Source organism: Tigriopus californicus, chromosome 10 (genome assembly GCF_007210705.1).
Source record: "Tigriopus californicus strain San Diego chromosome 10, Tcal_SD_v2.1, whole genome shotgun sequence".
In the NCBI taxonomy this organism is placed as follows: Eukaryota; Metazoa; Arthropoda; class Copepoda; order Harpacticoida; family Harpacticidae; genus Tigriopus; species Tigriopus californicus.
In genome coordinates, this window is record NC_081449.1 from 5,121,948 (window position 1) to 5,144,709 (window position 22,762).

At 41.7% G+C, this 22,762-nt stretch overlaps 4 protein-coding genes across 6 annotated transcripts; 2 read left to right on the plus strand and 2 right to left on the minus strand.

Moving 5' to 3' along the window:
- Window positions 1-188: 188 nt before the first annotated feature.
- On the minus strand, window positions 189-9,054 carry LOC131889272 (UDP-glucose 6-dehydrogenase-like). Of its 2 annotated transcripts, none has more exons than XM_059238353.1 (8): window positions 8,879-9,054; window positions 2,519-2,677; window positions 2,283-2,448; window positions 2,042-2,214; window positions 1,827-1,977; window positions 1,619-1,768; window positions 678-1,021; window positions 189-605 (listed from the first exon to the last, which is right to left on the minus strand). In XM_059238353.1, exons 2-8 carry the CDS (start codon window positions 2,642-2,644, stop codon window positions 288-290), a joined length of 1,428 nt encoding a protein of 475 aa, XP_059094336.1. In that variant the 5' UTR covers window positions 2,645-2,677; window positions 8,879-9,054; the 3' UTR covers window positions 189-287. The 2 variants fall into 2 exon arrangements, with proteins under 2 accessions (XP_059094336.1, XP_059094335.1); XM_059238352.1 differs by lacking the exon at window positions 8,879-9,054 and adding an exon at window positions 2,804-2,957.
- A 1,561-nt stretch (window positions 9,055-10,615) lies between these two features.
- Window positions 10,616-12,838, plus strand: LOC131889274 (methionine aminopeptidase 1-like). The gene is made up of 5 exons (XM_059238355.1): window positions 10,616-11,083; window positions 11,307-11,759; window positions 11,843-12,052; window positions 12,125-12,350; window positions 12,431-12,838. The coding sequence occupies exons 1-5, from the start codon at window positions 10,988-10,990 to the stop codon at window positions 12,595-12,597; spliced, it is 1,152 nt and encodes a 383-aa protein (XP_059094338.1). The 5' UTR covers window positions 10,616-10,987; the 3' UTR covers window positions 12,598-12,838.
- Window positions 12,839-12,905: 67 nt separating this feature from the next.
- LOC131889263 (DNA polymerase zeta catalytic subunit-like) lies at window positions 12,906-18,583 on the plus strand. Of its 2 annotated transcripts, XM_059238335.1 has the most exons (16): window positions 12,906-13,053; window positions 13,119-13,338; window positions 13,401-14,287; window positions 14,351-14,516; window positions 14,586-14,880; window positions 14,943-15,191; window positions 15,254-15,404; window positions 15,465-15,610; window positions 15,676-15,833; window positions 15,903-16,314; window positions 16,376-16,864; window positions 16,925-17,149; window positions 17,215-17,352; window positions 17,424-17,614; window positions 17,690-17,917; window positions 18,107-18,583. In XM_059238335.1, exons 1-16 carry the CDS (start codon window positions 12,921-12,923, stop codon window positions 18,501-18,503), a joined length of 4,485 nt encoding a protein of 1,494 aa, XP_059094318.1. In that variant the 5' UTR covers window positions 12,906-12,920; the 3' UTR covers window positions 18,504-18,583. The 2 variants fall into 2 exon arrangements, with proteins under 2 accessions (XP_059094318.1, XP_059094319.1); XM_059238336.1 differs by lacking the exon at window positions 12,906-13,053 and having other exon boundaries at window positions 13,197-13,338; window positions 13,505-14,287.
- LOC131889273 (tenascin-like) lies at window positions 18,519-21,063 on the minus strand. Its single transcript, XM_059238354.1, has 4 exons — window positions 20,520-21,063; window positions 19,850-20,449; window positions 19,618-19,774; window positions 18,519-18,813 (listed from the first exon to the last, which is right to left on the minus strand). Exons 1-4 carry the CDS (start codon window positions 20,837-20,839, stop codon window positions 18,574-18,576), a joined length of 1,317 nt encoding a protein of 438 aa, XP_059094337.1. The 5' UTR covers window positions 20,840-21,063; the 3' UTR covers window positions 18,519-18,573.
- Window positions 21,064-22,762: the final 1,699 nt, after the last annotated feature.

Here is a 22,762-nt window from a genome sequence, read left to right on the forward strand (position 1 = left end):
TGGGCAATGAATTACTCACCTTGGTCAAAGAATCGGACCTGTAAACCGGTCCTCCATTAAGGAACGACTAAAGTTCTGTGAAGACAATATTTCATTCGTAAAGACTATTCTCCTTGAAATATGCACAAAACGGTCCGTTTCGATATGTAGCTGGAAATCAATACGTGATCGACTCATTTGCCGCTGAGTCTCATTATCAATGAAAACTTTATTCTTAACACACTTGGTAAAGCTTCAATACATTGGCCGCATTGCCAAAGATAATAGCAGTATCCGGAAAAAGTCAGTCAAAAGTCGTCCAATCGGTTGGCACTCTGGTTGAATCGTTTCCCAATGGTTTCCACCTCGAATCCTATAGAAATGAGGGCCTCATGATCCAAAATCTTCCGTCCGTCAAAGACGAAGGCTGGCTTTTCCATGATTTCGTACATCCTGCGGAAATCTAATTTGACGAACTCGTCCCATTCTGTGCAGATCACCAGTGCGTGTGATCCTTGGCCAGCCTCATAGGCGGACTGGTGAATTGTCACTAATCTTGCCACTCGACTAGGATCTTCGCTTATGTATGGATGACTCAAATCGTCCAAAATTTGTTGTTTATCCACCTAGAAATGATAAAAAAAACTTTCAAGCTGATGCAGTCATAGGATTTGATTATTGAAGCCAACCGCCCGTACCTTTGGATCGTAAATGGCCAGTTTTGCATTTTCGTCCATTAAATGCTTGCTCAAATGAATGGCAGCGGATTCACGGGTATCACCTGTATTCTTTTTAAAGGCAAACCCTAAGATGGATATGCGTTTATCCGTGACCGTGTTGAATAAACGATGCACGATCCTGAGAGAGAACCGTCTTTTCTGGTAGTCATTGATAACGATTACGCTATTCCAGTAGGCTGCCACCTCTTGCAGACCTAAACTCTCACAGATGTATACCAGATTCAGAATGTCTTTCTGAAAGCACGAACCTCCAAATCCCACCGAGGCCTGGAGGAATTTGGATCCAATGCGGGAATCCTTGCCTGGAAGTGTATTCAAGATTTTAAGTTTTTTGCACCTTTACTTCATTGAATCCATAGAGGAGATTGATTCTCATTCATGGAAACGTTGCCGCTAAAAAAGTTGAACTTAAAAAAATTCTTCTAAAGCTTTAAACCAACTTGGCTCTGAACAATTCCATAATTCTAATTGGTCGATTGCCAATCAAACGCGAAGTTTTGCCGCCGGATATCATAAGGTTGGGAAATGATTCTTACGATTATTTCCATATATGAGCGATAATAACAAAATAAAATGTTTCCAATATCAAGGAAATGAATGTTCGGGGCTTATTTACAATAATAAGTCCAAATGCTCCTACACATATACATATGGCATAAAAAAAAAATGTATATAGCTTGCACTATCAAGCTATCGCAAGATTATCGACACTTGTCTCGTTCATTTGATAAGGCACAGCAAATAAAAGAAAATGGCCCATTAGATCGAAAATGACAATTGCCAACACCTGATCTCCAGATTTTTCCCAACAGTCCTAACATTTCTCACGAACCGTACAAACCTCTAAATTTTCACGAGAAAGGGGCTAGCACGTTACGGAAGGAGGTAGGGGTACTTACCGATAGCTTTGGCCACCTCACTGACATCGGCACCAGTTTCCTCGCAAAGAGGAGTCAAGGCGTTGATACTAGAAATACGCTGAGCTAAAAACGCGTTAGCTGCCAACTTCGAGAGCTCGGAGGACCACGTGTCCATTGTCAGGATCTTCTCTGTAAACCGATCTTGTTCTTAAAATTCATGTATAATGACTCTGAGAGTTGAATATACCTTCAGGGATCCAATGCTGATAAATCCAGGACAAAGCCCCAATGGCCAACTTGCCCTTAGGACTTTGTTCACCACCAATCAATACTCGTTCGGCATGCAACAAATCGGTGATGGCGCTACCTTCGGCCAGAAATTCCGGATTGGATAATACCTGGGAGCATCAATAAGATGTAACACTGCCTAATTTGAGTTTCATAAATAAACGACAAACTTACTTGAAATTCCACGCCAGCTTTTTGCTTCGAGTGCAAAATTGTGCTAATACTCTCGGCGGCTTTAACGGGAACAGTCGACTTTTCGACCACAATCTTGAATCCAGATTCTACGGTTTCCACAATATCGCGAGCAGCTAATTCTACATACTTTAAATCCGCCGCTTTTCCCTTGCCTTGGCACAAAATAGAATTATACGGTAGATTGAGGATATAACATAGAATCTGAGCAAAGCTATCTCACCATAACCAAAAGTTTTGGTGGGTGTGTTCACCGAAATGAAAATCAGATCAGCTTCTTTGATGGCTGTTTCAATTTCGGTGGAAAAATGAAGATTCTTTCCTCGACATTGCTTGACCACTTCATCCAAACCAGGTTCGTAGATGGGCAAAACGTCAGAATTCCACTCCTGAAACGATAAAAAAAAATAGGTAATATGCCAAGACTACATTATACATTACATTAATTCAATAACTTACATCTATCCGTTGTTTTGACTTATCAACCACAATAACTTGTATATCCGGACATTTGTAGGCCATGATTGAGCACGTGGGCCCACCCACATAGCCCGCCCCAAGACAGCACACTTTTTTGATGGTCATTTCGGCACAAGTGGGAGTAAAAACTGGAGAGATCTAAAAAAATAACAAGTGTATCTCTTAGTAACAATCACGATTGCTCTTAAAATGTGGAGAAAAATTAATCAGGTCGTTCTGACAAATTTAAAGCGGATCAAACATGATCAATAATATTCAACTAACCATTATTAACACAATTGATGCCGATTGAGTTAGCCCCGAGATTAGATGTATAAAACAGAAACTCAAAGAGTTGGTGGTGGGCACAGGTTAGATCCAATGCTGGAACTGAGCGTCAGACATTACTTTGCCACTCTGGAAAATTGTATGGCCCTCAGGCCCTCGGCGGCCAGCGTTATCCACCCTCGTCAACCTGTACGTAGGGACTCGAGGAGGAGGAGGAGGAGGAGGAGGAGGAAGAGGAGGTCAAGAGGAAGAGTAGCACAGAAAGAGAACGTCTCAAGATTTCCTAGCCTGGCCTATGTATGGCCTGGCAGTAGGTAACCCCGAACGTGGAGGGAGGTTTAGTAATTTCCAGACACATTCAACATGTTTTTCTTTTGCGGACTTCCTTACCACTACTGGGATTGGAATCCCATCAGTTCAAGACGAGAAGATTATTCAGTTTACTTGACTTTTATTTTTATGTATTATTTCATCGACCAACGAATTAGAGTTGGCTGTTCGGGCCAACTCTGGAAATTTTAGTCAAAAACTTGTCCAAGTCTGACATAAATCGTGCTACTGGATCAACCCCTACATACGCCCTACGAAAATTTGAAGGCAGCTAATTGAACAATGAAGGAGCCCGAGAAAGAGGGGATGTGGACTTCTTTGTTCTAACTAGCCTGGATTGTCGAGGGATTGAAGGTGCTCTCAAAGCACACGTTAAGAGTCTACGGTCGCTAGAAACTGGACAAAGCTCATGGATGCTTTTGAAGAGGTACAGTATCAAACCTTTCGTACCTTCTCTGAATACTGTACAATCCCAACCGTTGGCCAAACTTTGGTTCTTATTTTTAATTTACTATCAACTTTCTCTTATTCGCCCCGCGAATTGAATAACCAGCGTTTAAATAACCATTTTTTCAAAACTTAAGAAATATCCACTTAAAAGTCAGGTGAAAGGGGTAAAGAGTTCATTCCATATTATATGGTTTGGTGAAAACGCAAATCAAAATGACAGATTTGGTGAAAATAATATAATTCATCATAGTTGATAATGCGTATAGTATGTCGTACAATATGGAAAAATTCAGTTTGGTTAGGGCTGAAATATTCAATCAAAATATTCCTCAGTTTTTCACAGGAAATGGTTGACGCTCAAGGACTCGGACATATCCGAGATGAATCAAACTTGCTTGAACACTGACGAATTTTTCTACCAATCTTTAACTAATAATCTACGAGGACAAATCAAGTATAGATGAGACTAGGCCTATAACTTTATCTATTTTCAAAATATGAGCACAGGGGGTGAATATTTGGCTCTTTTTCCATCAAACTTCACTTTTTTAGTTCAAGCAAAAAAACGCGCATATAACCTTCTTTATGCCGTTGAAGTCGACATCATTCGCTTGCCCCTTTTGGATTTTTCAAGTTCTGGATTTCGAACCTTCGCGCCACTCTGTGTCTTGGCGGGCAGACCTCGTGGAGAAGCCTAAATCAACATGGAAGACATGTTTAATTGTACCATAATACGGACCAATTTCTGTCTTGATGTCTTTGAGATGGCCATTCTGTAGGAATTGAGCAGGAGGTCAAGATGTACTCCATGGTTCTCCTCGTCCAGCGCCCATGATGTCTGTGTTCGTCTTCAGTTGTCTAACGATCTTCATGAAAAATTTTTGGAGCCAAAACGTTATTGCTCGAGTAAGGGCAAGCACCCCTACCCCGGGGAGTATCAAGTGGATTTCCCCCCTTGAACCGGCCCCTGTGGTGTCTCGATGACCAAAATTCAAGAACTCGAAAAAATCCGGAGAAGTAGCAAATAATGGCGACTTCAACGGCATGAAGAAAGTTATAGACGCTTTTTTGGGGTTTAAAGATAAAACCTCGTCAGTTTTCAAACACAAACTGCTACAAATACCTTGTTTTTATCTAGAACATGGTCAAAATATTAAGCAGATAAATTCATTTCCTCTCCAATGGTATTAGCTCATTATATTTTGGGTTGTGACTAACTGGCACACTTTGGGTATGACTTCCAATAATCATTCCATAGAATAGCATTTTCACACTTTGTTCATTTGGCTTTTGCTCTTTCATTATTTTGCTTATAATTTCATTAAAAAAGTCAATAAAGCTGAAATATCTGCATTTTTGTTTGCATTTTTTGCGCTTTCTGTTGCGGTTTGATGTTCATGAATTGCCAATTTAAATTGCACTCGTTTAACGACTCTAGTCCCTAAGGTGTCCAGAAATTGATTCCTCTCTTAGATTTACTGGTCTTCAACATGTTTTTTTTTCTATGCCAATTTTGGTTCTATTTTCCATTTTTGGGGTTTATCTGCCAATCTATTTGCCCTTTTGGCTACTTTTACATTTGCCATTTTAAGGTCTTGAAAGGGCTATTTTATTTGCCAGAAATCTGCACGTTCCTAGTCATGCTCCAATTTAGTGCAAGGGCGAGTCCTGGCAAAAGTGGGACTCGTACGAGTACTTTGATTTTTGGACTTTTTGCCGGACTCGGCGAGCCCGGATTCCAGTCCGGCAAAAGACTAAGACTCGAGTCAGTTCTAAGAAAAAAGACTCATCTTGCGAAGTTCTAAGAAAAGATGAATACTTTTTGTTTGCGAGTCCGGACTCGAGTTCTTTGTAAAAGACTCGAGTCAAACCAATTTCTGCAAAAATCGAGTAAAAGACTCAAGGGCACTCAGACTCGAGTCCGGACTCGCTCCAGCACTTCGCTCCATAGCCTTCCTACGCTACACGAACTATGGTTCACGTTTTGCACTTCAAAGGACGCTTTGAGACTCAGCCTCTACCTAATATAGGACCAATTGGGCTTATTCCTCTTCCTTAAATTATAATGCGTTTGTGTTGTTTTTGGATAATTCTATCAAAATATCATATATAACTAGTGACCTGAGTTAAATCATGTTCAGAGAAAAATGCTTTCATGGGATGTCACGAGTAGTTTATCTAGCAATCTACCGTGCCTCTTCCCCATTTCCCATGCATATGGGCTGTCTGACTTTCCAAATAAGGGCCTCTTCAATCAGTGGTCGATAATTGTTGACTGATGCATCAGCTTCTTGTCATCGTCTTGCAACCCTTAAAAATCTTGTTCCCTAATCTTAACTCGGAACGTTACACTTACGTTTTTCACACTTTAAACAATGATTGCATTCCTCAAAAAGACTCTAATGTTGCAGGAAAAAGAATTCTGGCTAGAAATGAGCTTCAAAATTTATCAGCCCGATAAAACCAAAAACTGATAAAAAATTGACCACTAAATTCCATGTAACTTGGAAGCAGATAAATACATCTAATCAAAATTTCCAAGTACACGCCAACTAAGTATGCTTCCAATTTTTCATTAATTAGGTTATTGAAAACAACACTTTGATAGTGTTCTTAGACATGTCACTTTTATATGGGCTAGAATACCAGATAGCATTAAAATCAAAGTTGTTCCTTAGGATGTGTGTTCGTATTTCCGTCAAAACTTTAAAAGGGATTTTAACCACTGTGTGGGGCAAGCGTCAAGTCAAGGCTAAATATTCTTCAAAATGTGGTTACTCTCCTAGTCTAGTGCATCTGTCAAAGTTGATCTCTACTCTAGAGTATAACTGCTGATTTCTGATTTAAGAATGATGAACTTAAGATACAGTTGAAAAAGAAATCCCTTGCTTTCTCTACTCTCTACGATGCCAGAACGATCTCGGTTGTCTGGGAAATCTTGGCTACTCTTCAATGTAAACTGTGCTTTCTACTTTATTCATCAAAAACACACTGCCCATCAGCTAGCTGTTTTGCTCCGGTAAGAAAATTGTTGGGAATTGTTGGGCCAATGGAAAAGGGAACATACTACACATGCGAAACCAATGGGTTGATAATTACTGTTCGATGTCTGGTTTTTGCCAGACTCGAGTCCGGAAGGGGACTGGAGCCTTTTATTACAATCAGGTTTAGCAAAAAGACTCGTCTTGCGAAATTTAACAGAAAAAATGTTGTTGTTTTTTGTCTAGTCCTGACTCGAGTCCTTTCTAAAAGACTCGAGTCTGGCAATAGTTCTAACACACTCTTCCAGTGCTACCAGATGTGGTGATTTATCACCAGACTGGTAATTTTACAAATAATTTTGGGTCAAAATTTTTGCGCCTGGTGATTGGCGATTTACGGTAAAAAAACCTCGAAATCTGGTGATTTTGAAAAATCCGAAAAATCCAACTTTGGTTGGCTATGGTTGGCTAAACTAGGAATTATTTTTGAAAAAAGTACACACAGGTATGAAATACATTGCAAACTTATTACCAACCACCTGCTTATGTTTTCCATCAATCTGAAATAGCTCTTTTATCTCTACAACTATTTAAGATACTCTATTTCAAATTTTAGTTTTGTTTGGGTAATGAACTTCCTCCTTTAAAAATCAGGCACATCTTGACGTGTTCACATGATTTTTGGGGTAAATGGTCATGAGGTGAATGGTTAGTTTTGGAAAACTTGACTTTCCATTCCTTTTTTGAAACTTAAAAACTTACTTTTCTTAACAAAATTGTTTTGCAATACATTTCTACGCTCTGGCATTATTGTGTCTTAGTTAATAAACTGATATTTATCTATTTCACAAGATATTAAGATGTGCAAAATACGGATCATTCTAGGGGGTATCATGGACAAGGCAAAATCTGCTCGCAAGGGATAGCAGGTTCAAATCCCAATGCTGGAAGATATCATGATATAATTTTCCTTTTCATCTACGTATTGCTTGATAAGGAAGTCAAAAGCAGCCCTTACAACCTCCAGAACGTGTTGGTGCCTATGTTTTGAAAGTTTATTTGCAATTTTCTTTGCAAATCTCGTCATTTTTTTTGCAAATTTGTTGTCAATAAAGACCACATATATCTGCAAATTTTTGCCGACCCTTTAAATAACAACAAAGCTCATGTGGTGTTTACATTTTAATATTTGGTTGTTTTTCGTTGAACCCCAAAAATTTGGTGATAAAACTGGTAATTTTTGACAAAAGTTGGGTGATAATCGATCCATTTCATCTGGCAGCACTGCACTCTTCATTCAACGGATATGAGGGAGTTGTGATAGCCGGTTGTGTTTGATGGGACTTTGTTGGGATTTCCTCTTTTCCCTCCCTTCAAACAAGTAACTGACATTCTTCACCCTTGGTTGTAGCTGGGCTGACCTGTCCCTCTGGTCTCGTGGGACCAAACGTACTTCCTGTTTTACTGGGTACATCCAATGATATGGGGTCCTCTTTGGGAACCTTGGAGTTCTTCATTGGAGATGCGAACGTGGTTGAGACCGATTCTCACGGAATTCTTCACAATGTTTGGATGATACAAGCAAGTGTCGTGCGACATTTATTCTCTCTGTTTTGAACATTCTTAGTTCTCCCTCCCCCAAATGCCCAAAATCAGGGTGTCGGACCACATTATCCCGTGAATTTCCTTCACTTGACATGCCCTATTCAGAAAGCTGGGCTTTGAGTCACTAGCTTCTTCTTAGGTCAAATTAGAGCCCTCTAGGTCAAATCAATCCCATCCTGAGGAAGCTAGCTAACTAGGAGTGATATTTTGTTCTCCATCTCGAGAACCTGAGTACGCAAATGAAGCAAAAAATACTATCGGACTAAACTCAAAGGCAAATGTGCATTTCTACAAACAGAAGTGCGAAGTCCTACTTGTATGTTATGCATTTCAGTAATGAATATTTTTTAAATATTTGCAGCTTTTAGGATAAAATATAATTTAAATATTTGGTCGTTTTTAGTGCAATGTTTTTACCCACCCTCATTATGACGAATTCACTAAATGTGCACCCAACATGAGTGTTTACCCATAACTCATTGGTCTGTGGTTTACCAAAGGAAAGACATGAATTCAATACAACATTGCGATGCCGGAACCTTTCTTCCCCGATTTTTTTTTGGATCGCAAGAGGCACTGGTCTAAGCCAACCAAGTACTTCGGCAAGAATCACAATGCAACATGGATATCCCAAAGTGGCCCCTGAGCTCTAACAATGTTCGGTCATATGTCTCGAGCGGCACTTGCGCCCATTACCTGGACTTACCTCACATGCCGTGTGAATTATTTGCGACTTCAAACCTAGAAGCACTAATCACTCTTGGTAACATATTCCACTAATAAACTTAAAAATAATGTTTTGAGTCTTAACTCCCAATCACCGCAACACTAGCGAAACCTGGCCACTAGCTGCAACATCGACGGATTCAAAAAACATGCTTTCATCATCATTACAGATGTGCAAAAAGTGCATATAAATTTGTCAACCTATGCAAATAAAAGTGCGTTATATTTTGTCGATGATGCGGGAAACTGTACAAAATGAAAATAGTCGTTGAAATTGCAAGGGGTGCAAAGGGTTAACTGCTGGAGCACAAGGCCAACAAAGAAGCAAAGCTTGCAATTGATTCGTTAAACTTTTGCCTACTACTTTGTAAGATGTTGATCTATACTTCATAGAACCTAGTCAACGCCATTTCCGACGATCTTGGGAGTATCATGCATAGGCCATATCATTTGCAGAATTTGAAGGGAAAATCTAAAAAAAAAAAAAAAAAAAACACTTTGGCTGGAACTACAGAAAGAGAAAGTGAAGGGGAAAAATTAACTTGCATTGTTAAAGTTCTATTGACACAATGGCTTCTTTGAAGTAGTTGAATGCGTTGGCGTTTTGTATTGAGAAAGGTAATTGATTCTGATGTCATTCATATAAATTAAGAATAACACTGGGCAGAATACAGAGCCTTCAGGGACGCCACTTGTCACTGCCCCTACTCAGAAAAGGCTCTGTTCAGGACAACTCTCTGTCTCATGCCATTCAACCAAAGTTTAAATTAGCTCTGTGGATTTTTCCACTCGCTGTAGCTACCAATTTCTATTGACCCACATTGATATCAAAATCACACCTAAGAGATGGGTATGAGGACTATTGCTTTGGCAGAATGTTATTTTCTGCAGCTATAGCGAAAGAGGGGACTTTTTTGTTGAATTTCCCCAGCAGTCATGAACAGATGTATGACCCAAAACAGAGAAGGGAAAAAATTGTCAAAACAAAGTTGTGTGGGACATAGATACAGATCTTACAAAATTCTTGAGAAAACCAGTTTGAAAGCTCAATTTGGAGTCTTGTTTTAATTGTTTTACCACAAACCAGGCTCAACTAACTCATTGATGAGCTTCATGGGCCAGGTGACTTATGGTATCTTGTGAAAGGAGAGATACATTAATGACTGAATATAGGGATCAGTGGGTATGGAAGGTGTCTCAAAGGGGTGATTTTTTGGTTAGTTTGGTAGGTTTTTGTTGTGGAGAGTGGTGTGCCACTTAATTTGATTTTGAGACCAAATGTTATATTTGAAATGGGTCATAGAGACAGTTTCAACTCATTTTGGGTCAAAAATTGCAAACGATGCAAATAAAAGTGCAAATAAGATGAAACAGGTCAATTTTACATAAAAAACTGAAAAATATGTAATTTTGAAAAAACACTATCGGCACCTTTCGCACATCCTTAATCATCATCGTCGCTCACTCCCTTGAGCTCACTTGGTCACCCCACGAAAAAGGCCGGAGTGCTTTCATTCAGCTTGACTCAACTTTCTCCCTTTATCTCGAACTGAAGTAAAAGTCTGATAGTAAATCAGCAATACATGACCGAGATGTGGTCAATGATCATTGAAAGCATTAACAGTATATCATTTTAGCATGATGTCCATCTTGAGAGTTCTCGGAATCGAAGTGAGAGTCATACATTCAGATCCTATATTTGTCCAAGGAATTAAAGGGATTTGAGGCATGTTCCCCATATCTCCTATGTAATGCCCGGAATGGACGATGATTACATCTTGGCTGGGATTAGACCTCCCATTCCAGTGTAAGATCAGTACCGCTCTGCCCTTGACCATTGAACCACCATTGAAGGCTCTAGCCTTGCCATCACCCTGAGTGTTAGTTTGTTGACATATCAGTTGACTTGGGTGCTGCTGCTACTGTTGCGTGTTGAGATGAGTGCATGCATGTCTACTAGTCCTGGTCTGGATTGACTGAAGTAAGAAGATTGGACTTCTTGCTTTCTGAGCTTGGAAATCCACCCCATCTCTCCCTTGCTCTCTGGGTTGGATCGCTTAGAACCCTCACACACTCACGCCCACCCACCATGTCTGTAGAAACCATGAATCGGCCCTGCGAAACGCCGGGTTGCGCCAATCCCGCCAAGCTCCAGTGTCCCACGTGCATTAAACTCAGTATACAGGTATACCCAACGGTATAACGCCCCCAGCCATTCATTGATCGAGGTCTGGTTTGGTCCAACCACGACCATCTTGTGGCTCAATGGCATGGGGATATAGCTTGTCCCATCTAGTTGACTGCGGCCGCACAATTGAGGCTAGCCTGTCTGGCTGTAGCTTGAGGCTGCGGTGTAATTCATTGCCCAAGGTACTAAAATCTGACTGTCTCTCTTATCCGTCCTGTAGGGCTCGTTCTTCTGTTCCCAGCCTTGTTTCAAAGGCTCCTGGGAGCTGCACAAGGCCTTGCATAAGTTGGCCAAAGCCGGGGATCAGACTTCTCAAAACAGTAAGCGAGCGGGTTTCAATCCTTGGCCGGGTTACATGTTCACGGGTCGTTTACGGCCGGCCGAGCAGAGTGCCAAGCGGTTCGTACCCGATACCATTCCGCGCCCGGATTACGCCGACCATCCCGAAGGATTTCCGCTCTCCGAGCAAAAGCTCAAGGGCAACACCTACATTCGGCAATTAGACGACCACGAGATCGAAGGTCTGCGGGTGGCCTGCAAATTGGGTCGTGAAGTCTTGGATGCCGGGGCTCAGGCCGTGGAAGTGGGCGTGACCACCGATGAGATCGATCGGATTGTGCATGAAGCCACAGTCGATCGGGAATGTTATCCTTCGCCGCTGAATTACTACCAGGTAGACGGAGGGGGGCGTAAATGAAGCCCAGGGTAGTATTAGATTAGGATGTAGATGTACATTCATAATTTGCCATGTTCCAGTTCCCCAAAAGCTGTTGCACTTCCGTGAATGAAGTGATTTGCCATGGCATCCCCGACAAACGACCCCTTCAGGATGGTGATATTATCAATATTGATGTGACGGTGTATCATCGAGAGTTTCATGGCGATCTGAATGAAATGCTGTTTGTGGGCACGCCCAGTGACAAAGCCAAGAAATTGGTCAACAACACCTGGCAGTGTTTAGAAAAGGTACACTCACTGAATTTTTGGATTCTCGAGTACAAGGCGTTAATCCAAATCACGACTCATGTCTTTTTCCAGGCCATCGCTGAGTGTGTCAAACCTGGTGTCAAGTATCGCGAAGTGGGCAATGTGATCCAAAAGCATGCCCAAAGTGAAGGGTTCTCCGTGGTTCGAAGTTATTGTGGTCATGGGATTCACAAGCTATTTCATTGCGCCCCCAATGTCCCTCATTATGCCAAAAATAAGGCCGTGGGCGTCATGAAGCCTGGTCATGCATTCACCATCGAGCCCATGATCTCTGAAGGTACATCCTGTAGAATCATTGTCTTCCGCGGAACCTCCAAATAAAAGCTTGCTCTCTCTCCCTTCCCTTTATAATTTTAGGTGTCTGGCAAGATCAAACTTGGCCGGATAATTGGACCGCTGTCACTCAGGATGGGAAACTCTCGGCTCAATTCGAGCAGACCATGGTGGTAACGGACACGGGTGTTGACGTGCTTACGGCTCGACCTGGAAAACGACACGTGCCTTATTTCATGGACTCGATTTGAGGTTCGCCACCCGCGTCGAGATCCGATTATCTTGATGAATATGAAGAAAAACAAAAGAGAGAAAGTGTTGAGGATGACTATCTGCCCGCAAGGTTATCCGCATTCATTCGAACCTGTAGGGAGATCTATTTTTCTCGCATCACCGTGTCCAGCGATCCTAAACGCGTTTGTTATCTCATCTCGACCACTGAAGCCACGTCATATGCAGACTCGAAATACACTCAATGTCATATATGCTGAACATGTAGGAAGCGATGGTGGAATGAACGAATCGGCTTTTGTTCCAGATTCCCGGGTCCTTGTCATGTGGTGTTCTTTAAAGGATGTCTTCAGATGATGAAGGTTATTTGCTGAGGGACGTCCTTTGGAAGCTCGGAAGATTCTCACCCGAGATAGAAATCCCATCAGACCCTTGTGTGAACCCTCCTTGTCCTTCATCCCCTACCTTAGTTGCCCGTATGTTGAGAACCCATAGGATTTGATTCATAGCCCTGTCTTCTAGTGCCCCTGTTACTCTTTAGCTGAAACCATGCTCCGCTCAAATGCACCGTCCAAACGATTCGTTTTAAAAACGGAACCAAAGCTCTCTGAATCGTTCGAACCTCCCATTCAGGAGGGCAAGTCGAAACGTGAGGGTAAACATGGTCCAAAGCCTAACAAATTATCCGACAACCAAGTTCTAAAGCTTCACGACTGTCGTCCAGTATCCGTAGTGTTAAGAAGAGTGGACTCCACTCGCAGGTAAATGTGACATATACCCGCAGTTTGCTGACGACAATTATATCTGGTCTCATTCCATTTAGCCCTCAAACATCAACAGAACCATTTGCATCTCGTATTCAAACTCCAGATGAATTTGTTATTACTGAAAGTATTCCCAAACTAAGACGATGCTCCGTCGTTTTAGAGCGTTTGAACATCAAAGAAGAACTCCTTCCTCCACTTATTGATACAAAAGAGGAAGTTTCCATGGACGAAATGGAAGTCTGCAACGAGTCTGAGTCAATCAAAGCTGAGACCGAGAACCAAAAAGACAACCAAATCGATGGGAACGATCTCATGGCACCGTCTCCACGCGACAATGATGAGGACCTGGACGTGATAGAATCCAGTCAAGTCGTTAACACGCCTCCAACCGCCAGGAAACGTCTTTTTCAAAAGAGCGCCTTCGAAGAAACCGCGATCACGAGTTTCTACGAATATCCAACTTTCATGGAAGCTAACAAAACCTTGGACGCAACTCACCTGAATGAGATTGATTTAGCATCAAGTCTTAAATCTGCTCCGGATTTCAATACTTTTGTTCCCTGCAAAAATGCCCCATCTTGGAAAGACGTGCTGGAAAGTTGCGACGAATTTTCCATTCCACATGAACGTCATCAGAAAGCGTTTTGTAGCAAAAAAGCTGACGTGCCCGAGAAAGGTATCGAACTAGGACAACAAAAGATTCGTCTGGCGTGGCAGTTTGATCTCCGGGAATTCAAGTCAAATCTAGCCACTCAGTCTTTAGGAGATATGAAGCTCGAACGGCTCAAGGAGTTGGGACTTTCTGCATCTGACTTGAAATCGCAAGGAACTCTGGCCCAATTATTTTCTTCCGATCGAAAATTATTTACCTTGGAACCTATTGCCAAAGCCCCGACTTGTAAAGAAGTCAACTTGTGGCTGAAAACACGAGGTCTTATGCAAGGTGTTGCTATAACTAAAGACATAATTTTAAAAGATTATTTTTTAAATGTATGCTTTTTTGCAGAGAATCCTAAAGAACTTCCTAAAGAGGAAGATGAAAATCGCGTCAAAGATTTTGACGTGGATGCTCCATTGCCTCGTCAAAGTCAAATGGTGATGAGAATTAGGCGTGATTCAGACGATTCTCTGGGAAGTGAAGTGTCCTGTTCACCCCCATCATCACCAGAAGTGTAGGCATACTTAATTTATTGGAAGATGTAAGAATAAGAGAAAATAAGTCATTACGTTCTCTGATCCAGCGAAAATAAAATTGAAGTGGACTCTCCAAATATGTCGGAAATGGTCCAATCGAGTACACCGTTTACTTTGACCAAGACCAACAGCGCAATTTCAAGCCCAGGAAGACCAACCACGACCCCAATTCTCGTTCATGAAACCAAAAGAAGAGTGCCTAGTCCCAGTAACGTGAGGATCAATGTGGATGAAGGCAATCCGATTTCGCGGAGGCAATTGTTTAAGAAACGACGCATTTCGTGGGATCAAACAGTTTTGGACAAAGAAGATGAAGACCCTGACATTGTGGAATCCAGTCAAGTATTCCAGGATTACTTTGCCATGCATCTTACTTGCCACCATTTAAGTATTACTATGTTTAGGTTGAAGAGCGATCTAGGACTCCTTCTCCAACTCCAGGAACGTCTTGCGAAACCACTCAAAATTTAAGGCGTCGACTTTTGCAAAGCCAGTTTCGCAATAAGTTCTTGACACCAGAGGCTACTTTGGGCGAGCGTTTGGGCGCCAAGCCCGATTCGCCGGGATCACCCATCGAAGGGCCCTCGCCAAATAACACTCATAACTTTAAAATGAGCTTTGAGAACTTGCAAGAAGTGAAAGCGTTGTCAGAGGTAGGACTTGAAAGCTGCAAACAAACTCATTTTCTATTCTATTGAATATAATGACGTTCTAGCATCAATACTTGTCGGTCATGTCCATGGAAATCCATGTAAATACGAGGCAGAAGCTTTTACCAGATCCAGATTATGACGCGATCACCGCTATTTTTATGTTAACCAATAATGACGTTCCTGCAGGAAGCAAACGACCCAAGCAATGTGAAGGTAAGACAGTGGATTGATTTAAAATACTTCCAGCCCGCATTGAATGCTCGATTCATGCAGAAATATTTGTCTTGGATCCCGATTTCGAAACCAAACGACAACGACAAGCCTCCGATCTGCTGGCATCTTCGGGTGTTTTCCGGGACAACATTCGTTACTTCTCGTCAGAGAAGACCTTACTTCTTGGACTTGTTGAAGCAGTTCAGGTATGTGTTCGATGCTATGCATGCCATTAAAAAGGTGAAAGTGAAAGAAAACCTCACCTCACTAGGCCCATGATCCGGATATCCTGTGCGGTTACGAAGTTCAAATGTCCTCTTGGGGATATGTTATTGAACGGGCCTCAAGATGCGACCTTAATTTAGCTCCTTCACTCTCGCGAGTTCCATCTCGAGAAAAAGAGAGCAAAATGAACGAAGAACAAGATCCGTAAGGAGTTTATTATTTGTCTACTTTGTGTTACAAATGTCACTGAAACTCCCTCCTTTGATTGAATAGTTATGGCGCCGACCACACTTCAGAGTTGAGGATCGCAGGCAGAGTGGTTCTGAACATTTGGCGTCTTCTTAGATCAGAGGTGGCCTTTTATAGCTACACATTTGAAAACATGATGTTTCACGTATTACACACACGTGTTCCCAAGCATCACTCGGTCACATTGACCCAATGGTGGAACCATAGTACGCATTTGTTCCGATGGCGTGTGTGTGACTATTATCTGACTCGAATACATGGGAATCTGAATCTCATGGAACAACTAGATATTATTGGAAGAACCTCAGAATTGGCCCGACTCTTTGGCATCCAATTCTTCGAAGTCATCTCGCGGGGATCTCAATTTCGGGTGGAATCTCTGATGCTCAGACTCGCCAAGAGGAAAAATCTCATCCCAGTCTCTCCCAATACCATGGTTGGTTGTTCAATTGTCTGATCGATTGTTTGTTGGATGAATCGTAATCGTTTCTTCGTAGCAAAAAGCCAAGATGAAAGCCCCGGAATATATTCCTTTGGTGATGGAACCCGAATCCCGGTTTTACACCGATCCTCTCATCGTGCTTGATTTTCAAAGTCTCTATCCGTCCATTATCATGGCCTATAATTATTGTTATTCCACGTGCTTGGGTCGTGTCCAAAACTTGGGCTCGCCAGACCCTATTGAATTTGGTTGCACTCAATTGAAGATATCCCCCCATAGACTAGAGAAATTAGATGGGCACTTGAACTTCTCGCCCGGGGGTGTGGCTTTTCTGAAGCCCACCTTGAGAAAAGGTGTCTTGCCTCAAATGCTCAAAGAGATTCTGGACACCAGATTGATGGTGAAGAAATCCATGAAGATCCACAAAGGAGATAAAACTTTGCAGAGGGTTCTTCATGCCAGGCAACTCGGTTTGAAACTTATTGCCAACGTTACTTATGGATACACATCGGCCAATTTCTCCGGAAGAATGCCAAGTGTCGAGGTGAGTACCTCCTTCGACAAAAATAGGTGTTTTTCTTGATAAAACATTGAACTGTTCTAGGTGGCTGATTCAGTGGTGAGTAAAGGAAGAGAAACTTTGGAAAGATGCATCCGATTCATCGAGACTTCGACGAAATGGAAAGCTCAGGTGGTTTATGGGGACACAGATTCTGTTTTCGTTTTATTACCCGGAAGGACTCGGGAAGAAGCTTTTACTATCGGAGAAGAGATTGCTCGAGAAATCACCCAAGATAACCCCAAACCAATCAAGCTCAAATTCGAAAAGGTATCAGGACAAAAAGACTAATTTTGAGACAAAATTAGCGTGAACTCATTTCCGTAAAATTGTAGGTTTACTACCCATGCATCTTGCAAACTAAGAAACGTTATGTGGGTTACATGTATGAGACATTGGACCAAAAAGAGCCCGTCTATGATGCCAAAGGAATCGAAACTGTGAGAAGAGATGGATGTCCGGCAGTGGTCAAGGTACTATTTAGAGGAAAGAGCACCGAGGTAATCTTGATTTCAACTCGTTTTTCTCGTGTCCCATTCTACAGATCCTTGAAAAGTCTCTGCGAATCCTATTCGAGACCAAAGACGTGTCTAAGGTGAAACTATTTGTTCAGAGGCAGTTCCAGAAGATCATGCGAAACAAGGCCTCTCTTCAAGATCTTACATTTGCCAAAGAGTTCCGTGGCGTGTCTGGTTACAAACCCGGAGCGCTTGTGCCTGCCTTAGAATTGACAAGGTTTTTAAGGATGAAATAGGCATTTTCTATGCGGCATTGTGTGAAATGTTTTTTTTTCTTCTTTTGAAAATTAAGGAGATTAACGAGACACGATCGTCGAGCTGTTCCAAGATCGGGTCAACGCGTTCCTTATGTTATTGTCTATGGAGAGCCCGGGCGTCCATTGATCCAATCAGTACGAAGTCCGGAAGAGGTTCTCAATGACTCTACATTGAGACCCAATGCTCAGTATTACATCTGTAAAGTGATATCCCCGCCGTTGAATCGATGTCTGTCTCTCATTGGCGTGGACGTTTTGGCATGGTTCGTGATGGTTTTAAGATTTCATTTTATGCGTTCTTAATTAAACCTTTTGATAACCATCGCCAGTTTTGAACCGAAATTTGTTTTCTAGGTGTTATGACATTTCTTGCCTCCCTCAAAATCGATGCAATGTGCCTAACTGTTTTGACGTTGAAACCTGACTAACTAAGTTGGTGCACATTTGTTTAGGTACTTGGAGTTGCCCAAATCTTATCGGCCACGCCTGGGAGCAACTAACGTCGACGAACCTCAAGCTGGAACATCTCGTGGTCAAGGTGTGATCCTTCAATATTTCGCCTCTCATCATTGTGCCTCATGTGACACTCTAACCCAAAAACCTATCTGCGATCACTGCCTTCAAAACCTTCAATCCACGTGCCTTACACTATCCAATAAGGTTCGGGCTTGGGACAAAGCCGTGACTGATATCCGTCGACTCTGTCAGTCCTGCACTGGTTATCCGGATTTGAATTCAGATGTGTGCACATCTCTGGACTGTCCTGTGCTCTACAAGAGGAAAATATGCCAATTCGACGAGGAGCAAATTAATTATGTACAAAAACTCATGGACAATCTGGCCTTTTAGACGTCCGTTGAATTATGATGGTTGGTCAGAATTGCTCATGTTTTACGTCCTTCTTTTATTAAATACATAATTAACTAATCAACAAATTGGAGTTATCTTCAGAAGAGAAGTACTGTTTGTATTGGCGTCTCTTCATTTGAGACGCGCTAGGACGAATCTTCATTTCAGCCTTGATTATCGGTGCATTCGGATCAAGTCCAAGCTCACCCCAATGCATGGCAAGGCCCATATCCAAATTCACGAGTCCACCATTTAGCCCATTCAAATTCGCTTGGGAACAATCGCGGAACCACCAACCACCAGATTGGAGCTGAAAAATGTTGAACAAATCGAAGTCGAAAAACAGATTCGTTAAAGGAATATGTTTAATTCGCGACTAAGGAGGGGTTAAATCGTGGCTTTCAGATTTCATTGATAAGTGTCCGAAATCCCCCTGTTTTTAGAGGCCGTTCGTTTGAATATAGGCGTTAGAAATTTCAGCCCGCAATCCATCACGAGCTCGATGAACCAAAAGGGATGTCTGTTCCAAAGGGCATCATTTCAGTATTTTCAGGACTTAATTGTGGAGCATTCCATCAACCGGTTGATATCCCGTCACGGTGTTAGAAAAGCCTTTTCAAGCTTTCAAGGGAAATACCCGAGCACATTTTGGCATTTTTCAAGCTCGCAAAATCAAAATGAACAATTTTGATGCAAATATGGCCTCGACATTCTGACAACTCGTCGGCATCGTTTTGATGTCAGGATGGGTTGGAAATTTATTTATCAGTGCATGTCATTGTATCAGAGGACACGAAAAATGCTGGTTTTAATGTCTGTAATAAACACTAACAATCGATTTTTCGTCAAATCTTTCGAATCATAAGGACGAGAGTGCTCTCTCTTCATAAAGAAGAAGAATCACATTCTTCTAAAAAAAGTGGTTTGAGTCGTCAATTTAATATTCTTTCAAAGTTGGTCAAGAACAGAAAAAAAAGATCCTGGATATTTGGCACATAATTCTCAAACAGAGAAACTTTCTAAGAGATGTAATGAAACATTATTGTGTGGTTCAAAAACCGTTTTAAGACGAAGTTCTCTTCAAGAAAGGGATTAATAAGCAACGAATAGATACCTTGGAACAATTTATATCATCGTTTCGATCTCGATCTCTGTCAAAGGTGGAAAAAGGTTCATTATTTGAATAAGACAGCGAATCGTTCATATTCCCAGCAAAGCTTTCCACTTTCAGGCGAAAATCGTGTCCATCGGATAATCTGAAGCGATCATATCTATAAAGAACAATAAACAAAAAATATGCTCCTTTTCCACTTTCCTTTCCAACAATCCATGACACTCGTTCTTACAAACCATATCCTATGTTTCCAGAGCTACTCCAGATTTGAACCAATAGATCGTGCTCTTCAAGATCGGTCATCTTCTTGATCAAATCCAAACCCAACCAGTATTCGCCCTCTTCGTCCCCAAATCCTCGCACATAATCCTGAAATTCCCGGTGGAAAAGATCCTCGGGATTTTCATAGTTACCTCGCCTTTGTATGACTGTCCAACCCCCTCCAAGAGTGTTCATATCACAATGGGCCCGAAATTTGAGGGTTAAGAGTCCAAACTTCAGCTTCAAAGAGTACGCTCCATCAGGTAAAGTCAAGTTTTCCTGCCTCAATTTGTCACAATGGGCAAATTTTGTTTGTTTATACTTTTGCAATATGGCTCTAGATAACTCTATATTTTCTGGATGTTCCATAGTTCGACAAGGTGGTATTGTAATCGGTTTTGAAGGAGGGGGAATGATTGTTTCCGGAGGCTTCATTATACTAGTCCATGAAGCATCTGACAAGTCAATGGTTTGCCATAAATGAAAGCCATAAGCAAATATAGCACATAGGACCGCTAAGCATAAGACACATCCAGTGTAAATAAGGATAAGCGTGAGGGTTTTGTAACATCTGAAATAGAACGCGTAGAGGCAACGTGAAAAAACATCACTTTAAGTGGTTTTGTGGTATTATTATCTACTTAGATTGGGCCCTCAGTTGCTTTGCTTGGGGAGGGATACCCAGATCAAAACCATTGGTTCCCAAGAGATCTTCAGATTTGCCAAGTGGGCAAAATGGTTCTGGTTCTTCGTCCGGTTCGTTAAGGCTGTCGGATTCAAAGTCATAACCTTCGTCCTCGAAATATTCTAACAGAGCCTTATGACCACTATTGTCTGCTTGATCTGATTCGACCTCATGTTCAATAAAAGTTTCCTCTTCCTCACTTTCCACATAGATTCGTTCCACTGAGCCTTCAACTTTGTCCGATGAAGTTGGATTGGCCTTAAGATCATCAGACATGGCAGGTATATTTCTTACTTTTTCACTCACAGAATGCTTCACAATTCCTAGAGAGGAGCTATTCACCTCTCTTTTGCGATGTTTTATAGAGAGTCAAAAGGCGGAAAAAGGTGTTGTTAAAGGTATGACTGAGAGGTGGATGGAAATTCAATATCCCAACTTGATAACAAAACCGATCGAACACAAGCGGTTTTAGGAGTGTTGAATCGCAGATGTATTTTGACAAACCGCAGTCAACGAATCTCAAAATTTGGTTAATCACAATTGTTTTGGTTTCAACAATAACTCTTGATCTTGACCTATATAGGGTCTTTATTTCCAACGCCGGACAGCCCAAGCGAAATGGGGTAGAGACACGGTAGATTGTTAAATAAACTATTCGTAACATGCCATGAACGTAATTTCTTTTCCGGACGATATGTGACCTTGGTCACTGACTATACATAAGATGGCCTTTTAGTTAACAGGCTCCATGAGATTGGGATCCAAGGCAAGGTTCTCAATTGGGTAAGAAGTTTCACTTATGGTAGGAGGCAATTGGTTAAGGTTGAGGGATCCCTTCGTGACATACATGATGTCAAGTCGGGTGTTCTTCAAGGCTCCATTTTGGGTCCTCTCCTTTTCATCATCTTCATTGCTCCGCTTCAGAAGCTTGGTAGTAGTAATAGCAGTATCTCTTCTTATGCTGATGATACAAAATTGGTAGTTGGTAGTAGAGTGCTTAGTTGGTAGGAATGGCCAGAATTCCGGTTGTCTGGTAGAGGGCCTAGAAAGAAGCTACTCTTGGGTTGTTGCGAGTAACATGGCACTGAATGGAATGAAATTCCACTCAATGACCTCAATTGGATAAGAAGCTTCATTCATGATAGGAAGCAAATTGCTAAGGTCGAGGGATACCTTAGTGACATACATGATGCCAAGTCAGATGTTCCCCAGGGATCCATCTTCATCCATCCAATGAGTTTAGCAGGTTTACAAAAGGTCGAACAAGTCCAAAAATGTTTCACTAGGAACATCACAGGAATGAGAGAGCTCTCATATTGAGAGAGACTAAAAAAGTTGGGACTGTACAATGTTCAGAGAAGATACGATTGGTATCGTCTGGTATGTAGATTTTCAAAAGTATCCATGTATTTTTTTCCCAAACCTGGCTTTAGGGTCAATTGTAGTGACCGTAGAGGCTTAATGTGCGTTTTGAGAGCATCTTCAAACCTTTGAGATTATAGGCTAGTTCGAACGTTGAAGTCCACTTCTCTGCTTTGTCGGCCTCCTGCATTGTTCAATTTGCTGCCTTCATTCGTAGGCATATAGGGAGTATGTACAGAGTGGAAAGAAATTAAGGGCCCCTCTTTGTCGCTTCTGAAAATCTTGCCCCCAAACTCAAAGAATGATTTGATCAGACTGAATCTCCAGTTTTCGTGAAAAGGGGTTATTGAAAAACCTAACACCATACCACGAATGATCCGATTTTACTCCAAAGGAGATTGGTAACTGTTATGTTATGGACGCGTGGAGAACAGACAGACGATGTACTCTGGTTGAAGCTCTATTGCAAACTGTTTATTGAACGGTAGTTGGGGCATGGATACAAGAGATCGTATATACACAGAGAGCATATATGAAGAACGAGAGAGCATGATGCATAAGCATGGCGTAAGCCGTGATAACCTAAATAAGGAATAACACTACAGTAACCTTCTGATATTTGGCCACCCAAAGATTGAGTCTTGAAAATCCATATTTCGGCCATCGGCCCGCTCTGTTCTAAAAGGATTTATGGCATTTGCATTAAGGTCTCCACTTTCCAATGGTTTGAGAATGAACACTGAATGGGTCACCAACGTTCCTTTGTCTCTACCGGCCTTCAGGATGCCCTTAGCCATGGTTCTGACCTTCGGACGGTGCTCACTTGAATTTTCAGAC

Coding starts and splice junctions, on each gene's coding strand:
- LOC131889272 (XM_059238352.1), bottom strand. Junction 1,978..2,041: donor AAGCTGGCGTGGAATTTCAA/GTAAGTTTGTCG, acceptor TGATGCTCCCAG/GTATTATCCAATCCGGAATT. Junction 1,022..1,618: donor TGAGGTGGCCAAAGCTATCG/GTAAGTACCCCT, acceptor ATACACTTCCAG/GCAAGGATTCCCGCATTGGA.
- LOC131889263 (XM_059238335.1), top strand. CDS start 12,921: ATGTCTTCAGATGATGAAGGTTATTTGCTGAGGGACGTCCTTTGGAAG. Junction 13,339..13,400: donor AGAGTGGACTCCACTCGCAG/GTAAATGTGACA, acceptor CATTCCATTTAG/CCCTCAAACATCAACAGAAC. Junction 17,150..17,214: donor TCAAGCTCAAATTCGAAAAG/GTATCAGGACAA, acceptor GTAAAATTGTAG/GTTTACTACCCATGCATCTT.
- LOC131889274 (XM_059238355.1), top strand. CDS start 10,988: ATGTCTGTAGAAACCATGAATCGGCCCTGCGAAACGCCGGGTTGCGCC. Junction 11,760..11,842: donor CGCCGCTGAATTACTACCAG/GTAGACGGAGGG, acceptor GCCATGTTCCAG/TTCCCCAAAAGCTGTTGCAC. Junction 12,053..12,124: donor CCTGGCAGTGTTTAGAAAAG/GTACACTCACTG, acceptor GTCTTTTTCCAG/GCCATCGCTGAGTGTGTCAA.
- LOC131889273 (XM_059238354.1), bottom strand. CDS start 20,839: ATGTCTGATGATCTTAAGGCCAATCCAACTTCATCGGACAAAGTTGAA. Junction 20,450..20,519: donor CAACTGAGGGCCCAATCTAA/GTAGATAATAAT, acceptor GTTCTATTTCAG/ATGTTACAAAACCCTCACGC. Junction 19,775..19,849: donor GGAAACATAGGATATGGTTT/GTAAGAACGAGT, acceptor TGTTCTTTATAG/ATATGATCGCTTCAGATTAT.